Genomic DNA, 6,384 nt, shown 5'->3' with positions numbered 1-6,384 from the left:
CAAAACCGAGCAACTTACAACAAAATGAACACAAACAAAAAACAACACCATCAGAGAGTCTGAGAAACAAGACAAATTGTAAAAAAAAAAAAAAAAAAAAAAAAAAATCATTAGGAAATTTGAGAAAAATTCTAAACAAATTTCAAGAAAAATATTGATATTACTTATAAATAAATGTATATTATTACCATAAAATTGCCACATAATCACCATTAAATATGTAAATAAACAACTTAAATACCCTTAAATAAATATAAAGAGGCAAATGAACGTTTCCTCTCAGGCCTGCTGGGTTTCAAAGGGTTGATGGTTCAATTCCCTCGGAGGATGAGGATCAAGGCACTTTCCAGACTCTGCTGCTCTTCATCAGTTTGTCTCAGGATTTTGTCCCTCTGTGCTCCCGTAGCTCTGGACCTCCCGCCGCCCAGAGGTCAGAGGTCAGAGGTCAGACGTGTCTTCCTGTCCGTCTTCCTCCTCTGGAGAATATTTTCCAAACCGCTTCGTGGCGTTTTTGCCCTCCTCTCCTCTTTTCTTTTTTCTCTGTCCAGGTTTTTAATTTTTGTTTCTGTTGGTCGTGGCGTCGGACGTCGTCATGTCGTTTGTCTGCTTTGTTTCCTCCGGAGACGAAACGCCGCCGTCGCCTCGCCGTCGCCTCGCCGTCGCCTCGCCGTCGCCTCGCCGTCTTCTCCGCTGGTCTCGGTTTCCGTCCCCTCACACCTCCACCTCCTGCTGCCCCCCCTGCGCGGCGGCGGCGGCGGTCGTCACGGCGATGTCGAAGCAGGTCTCCATCATGACGCGGGATTTGCAGAGGTCGACGCAGAACTGGAGCTCGGCGGTGGCCTGGGCCAGAGCCTCCAGGTACTCGTGCGACTCGGGGTCCAGGTCCTGGTCCAGGTCGACTGCAGGGACGGGGACAGACACAGAGACACGGCGAGCGTTAGGACTCGGCCTCGCCACAGGAGGGCGCCGCAGCAACGCCAGGCGGGGAAAAAAACTCTGAACCTCAGAGATTAAAGAGGAACGTTTTCATGGGAAAAAACTCACAAATTTATGAGAAAAAAACTTAAAACACTCTAATTTTTGTGACTTGATACTGTCAGAATTTTCACTTTTTTTTTTTGCTGTATGAATATATTTTCAACATATATTTTGGTATATCCTTGGTTTTTTTTTCTCTTGTAGGATTTATAGTTTTGTTCTTTTTGCTTGTGCGTCTTCTGTTTTTAGGAACATTGTGTAGTCCTGCTGTTCCTGAGTCTGGACGAGCTGCTGCTGGAACACAAGGACTTAACAGTTTATCTATCTATCTATCTATCTATCTATCTATCTATCTGTCTATCTATCTGTCTATATATCTACACTGCAAAAACGCAAAATCTTACCAAGATTATATGTCTTATTTCAAGTCAAAAATGTCTTATTTCTAGTCAAAATATCTCATTACACTTAAAATAAGACATGATCAGCTCAGAAGTAAATTGTTTTTAGACAATTGTCTCTTGTTTCAAGTGAAAATTTGCTTGTTTCATTGGCAAAATTTGCCAGTGGAAAAAGTGAAAATTCACTTGAAATAAGTGAAAATTAGCTAGAAACAAGAAACAAATTTTGCCAATGAAACAAGCAAATTTTCACTTGAAACAAGAGACAGTTGTCTAAAAACAAGTTACCTCTGAGGTGATCATGTCTTATTTTAAGTGTGATGAGATATTTTGACTAGAAATAAGACATTTTTGACTTGAAATAAGACAAATAATCTTGGTAAGATTTTGAGTTTTTGCAGTGTATCTATCTATCTATCTATCTATCTATCTATCTATCTATCTATCTATCTATCTATCTATCTGTCTATCTATCTATCTATCTGTCTATCTATCTAACAGGAAACTAGTTTTAGTTGTTAGTTTAGTTTGGCTGAACTGGAGTAGTGAGTTCTGTCTTCAGTTCTTTCATTCAGGTTAGAGAGGCGAGTGCAGAGTCTCTGTGTGTGTTTGCCAGAAATAAATCATGCAAATTACCTCATTAGCAGAGTTTGATTGACCATTTAAAAGCAACGGGGTATTTGATATCACTTAATACTGACTGATTTCTTTTTTGATTTATTTCTGGACGTCACCAACGTGGATTCAGACTCTCGGATCACCTTTCCAAGTTCAACAGAAGCTAAAGTAAGGCCGTTTCCAGTTCTTGGAGATTAATTAGCTCATTATGTTGATTACTCAAACTGGCCGACATGCAGCCAAGTTGAATCTCATCCACTGAGCCTGCAGACGACATTTCCAGCGGACTCACGGCGGCAGAAAATAGTTCCTTCATGTTGGAAGCAAAATGAAGAGAGCGCTTACAGGCGTGGTTCATCCTTCAGAACTACTTTTCCTGTCAGTCAGCACGGTGTGTGTGTGTGTGTGTGTGTGTGTGTGTGTGTGTGTTCGACTCACACTCTCCGCTCCACTTGGCCGGGTCCAGCATGAGGCGGCTCTTGGCGTCTTCCAGCTCCACCTTCAGCCGCTCGTGTTTGAGCCGCAGCTCCCGGACCTGCTGCTGCCGCCTCTCCAGCATCCTGAGGCGGGCGTTGAAGTAGAGCAGCCCCTGAGGAGCACAGAGGGAGGATGAGGAGGAGGAGGAGGAGGAGGATGCCTGTCTGTCATGTGAGAGTGCACACCGCAGAGTGTCGGGGTTTATACCTTACCGGGGATTATGGGAAATGGAATCAGAGGCCAGGACTTGGCAGGATTAATTAGGAGTGAGCACAGATAAAATTAGCATCGGCACTAATCTGCTTGGTTCAGGTTTTTAATCTGCAGGACAAACGCGGGGCTGGAGGATTACAGGGCCCGTCAGGGGCAGGTGAGCCACACAGACCATTTATTTTGACATCAAATATAATCCAGGAGGAATCAGACAGCGGTCAGGTGAGCCTGTGAAACCTGAGCAGGTTCGTCTTTTAAAACCACAGGGAACAAGGCCAAGAGACAAACGTGAAACAAAAACAAACCAGGAAATGAGCTGAAATTAAATGCCAAAAAAGTCCTGAAAATTAAAAAAAGAAAGAAAACAGGAAAATACATGAAATGATAAAAACAATATTTTTTCCCGTGACAAAATTTTAAATTAATTTATATAATCTTAACATTATAAATACATAAATACATTTTGACCAACTGTTCTGGTAATTTTCTAATAATTTTCTCTCTTTTTTATTTTCAGATCTTTTCTCTTTTTTTCTGATTTCCAGATCGTTTCTTTTGTTACGTTTTACTAATTTCTTGCAAATTTTGTCTTTTTTTTTTTTTTTTTTTTTTTTTTTGAGAATGAGGTCATTGCCTTTTCCCCCATGTTTCTGAAAGACAGCACACCGGTTTGCTCAGGTTTCAAACGGCACATTCAGACCTTCATCCTTTCATGAGCATTTAAGACAAGAAATGTGACGTCGCTGCAGGTCATGTGGCCTTTCCTCATTAGCATAATTTGCATAAAGTGTGTAAAAACTAGGTCAAAATAAAGAAATGTCTATATTTGGCTTTTACTCAACTTAGAAAGGCGACCTCCGAGTCTCAGTCTGCGGTTTGATGTCAGGAAATTCATCTCCTTCCATAACGAAATCATGCAACTTTTAGCGTAATTTGTTTAAATTATGGCGCCTAATAATCAGGCACAAAGCAGGAAAATGCTGTATTTGTGCTTTTAGTCAGTTTATTGAATTGATTTGTCTTTATTGTCATTGCATTGTAGGCACTCCGATGGAATTTAAAAGCTCTCACAACACCATCATCATCATCCACACACTGTCATTCATACCATTCATCTCATTCATATGAAGGTGAGCTCAGAGTCTCTTGCCATAACTAAGTCATGCAACCTTTCCTCATTAGCATAATTTGGATCCACATCTATTAAAAGGCAAGATTTTATTTAATATCACTTATTATTATCTGGACATCACACACATGGATTTAGACTCTCAGATCACCTTTCAAAGTTCACTAGAAGCAAAATTTTAGCCGTTTCCAGTTTTTGGCGATTAATTAATCAGAAACAACCCTGCTGGGTCACACAAGCTTCCAGTGGACTAACAGAAACGTTAATAAAGCCGCCGCCGCAGGTATCAGCATCAATCAGACGCTGCGATCAGCACAGCGACTCACCTTCTCAACATCATGGAACGGCTGCTGAGGCAAACAGAGAGAGAGGACAGACTTTATCAGCGTGTATCAGGACTTTATGTATGACACATCTAATGAGAGCACACACACACACACACACACACACACACACACACGTATTGTTTGAGTCCCCTGTGGCGGCGGTCCCTCCCTCCCTAAGACGAGCTGCAGATCATCTTTCTCTAATTGAAAATAAATCAGCGCTGCTGCCTCCTCCTGGCCGCTGAGGCTTAATGACCCGTTCACACCGAGAGAGGCGGCGGCCGTAAAGAGCAGCCAGCCGGGACCGGCCTCCATCCATCACCGGCTCCTCAACCCCCCCACCGCCGCCACCCAGCGCCCCCCGCCTCCTCCTCCTCCTCCTACAGCCATCACTCACATCTAAACCAATTAAGACAGGACAGTAATCGCCTCTGTGATAACCTCGATTACTGCCTAACTGGATGAGCAGCGCTGGTGAATCAGTGCCACTGACATGATCCACTTGAGAGGTTTGGTTTCATCCTCTTAGCAAAACTCTCTCTGTCTTTTTACTTGTTTCAATTTTTTGTGGTAACTTTCTGACTTACTTTTAAATATATATTCAGGATAATAATATCTTGTAATTCTTTTAAAACTATTTATTTGCACACACACACATATGTATATATATATTTCAAGAAAAAACTCATTGTCTAAGATTACATTTTACAAGAATGAAATCACAAATTTATGACACAAAACTCAAATTCTGACATAAAGTCTCAAAGTTATGAGACAAATACAGTGAAAACTAGTTTTTTTTCTGCTGTGGGATTCAGTCAGAAAAAAACAAATTAGAAGAAAAACAACTTTTCCACATTTTTTGTTTGTTTTGTTTCTTTTTAATTTTCCTACTTCTCTTGGAACTTCCCCACCCAAGCTCCTTAATTTTTTGTACACTGTTGTAGGAAACTGCATCGTCTGTAAAGGTGGAAACCCAAAAATTCTCTAGATCCAGTAAAACTGAATGTCCAGTGAAACACAGCAGCTTTGTCGAGGCTCGCTGCGTCTGGACTTTATTTTCCAGCGATCCCGTCGGGAGCAGGAAGCTGAGCAGATGGAGCTGATCTCACCTCCGATCCCGCCGCCGCCTCTCTCCTCCTCTGCAGCCGCTCCACGTCGTCGATCTCGTACACCTTGATCTCAAAGGGCTCCTTCAGCGTGCCGCCCAGGGGGGGCAGGTCCACCCACTGCCCCCCCACCTTCCTGCCCAGGGAGGAGGTGTCTGGCAGGGGAGCGGGGATCAGACGCCGGCGCTGGAAACCTGCAGGAGGACGTGGAGCTGGTGACTACAGTTTAAATCAGGCATTTATGGACCTTCAAGAAACACTCATTTACCAAAACAACAGAATGCGCTCTTATTGTGATGATGGACTTAAAAGGCTGATGCTTAATATGCTTTATATTGCAAAAACTCTCGCTCTTCCATCGGCAGGTTCATCATCGCTGCTTGGCCGAGTTTTTTTTTTTTTTTTTTTTTTTTGGACTCGCAGAATTTTAAATTTTAGTGGAGATCCTGAGGTTTCCAAAGATCCCCAGCATGAGCTGCTGAGTTCCAGGGAAATGTGTCAGAAATGATGCAGAAGACATGCAGATCTCTTCTATTTGATGTGATTCTGCAGCTGTAAAACAGTATCAGGAGCTTCAGCAGAGACACAGCACGGAGGAGACTCTGTGCTGCTGGATGGAAGATTTTTTTTTTTTTTTTTTTTTAACTTGGAAGCAACTTAAGGGGAAATTTAAGGGTAAATGAGATCAGTTCAAGGGCTTAAAGCTCACACATTGGACTGTTTTGAGATGAATACTGACATCATGTGTGAAAAGGCAACATTTTCTTTCAGGAAGGAAAATGAATGGGTGATATGGTTGTGACTTCGTCCTGCCATATGGGAAAAAACAGGTTTTTTTTCTTTTAAATTTATGGGAAAACCAGTGATTGTCTTGCTTTCAGTTCTTAATTTATCTGCTTATTTTGTATTTCACAGTGGTATTTTTTTTTATGTGGCTGTATAAATAATGTGTGTCATTATCATTTATCATCCACATAATAACGGTGAAGACGACACCATCACAGATTATTAAAAGACATTCCACTGCACAGACATGAGTGTCAGAGTCAGGAATAGCAGCAGATTGTGGAGAGGTGTGATGTGTTTCTGAGTGAGTGGGTGTGTATGTGTGTGTGTGTGTGTGTTTGGACTGC

At 42.0% G+C, this 6,384-nt stretch overlaps 1 protein-coding gene across 1 annotated transcript in view; it reads right to left on the bottom strand.

The window, feature by feature from the left end:
* Positions 1-711: 711 nt before the first annotated feature.
* The window catches only part of kif26aa (kinesin family member 26Aa), a 32,817-nt gene continuing 27,144 nt past the window's right edge, over positions 712-6,384 (bottom strand). The window contains exons 11-14 of the mRNA XM_030046528.1: positions 5,255-5,445; positions 4,143-4,163; positions 2,436-2,586; positions 712-899 (exon numbers count right to left, since the gene is read on the bottom strand). Coding sequence (XP_029902388.1) covers positions 712-899; positions 2,436-2,586; positions 4,143-4,163; positions 5,255-5,445 — 551 coding nt within the window. The remainder of the gene's footprint in view (positions 900-2,435; positions 2,587-4,142; positions 4,164-5,254; positions 5,446-6,384) is intronic.

Source organism: Myripristis murdjan, chromosome 24 (genome assembly GCF_902150065.1).
Source record: "Myripristis murdjan chromosome 24, fMyrMur1.1, whole genome shotgun sequence".
NCBI classification, from domain to species: domain Eukaryota; kingdom Metazoa; phylum Chordata; class Actinopteri; order Holocentriformes; family Holocentridae; genus Myripristis; species Myripristis murdjan.
Note: the sequence above shows the minus strand (reverse complement) of the source record. Positions and strands in the feature narration are given on the sequence as shown.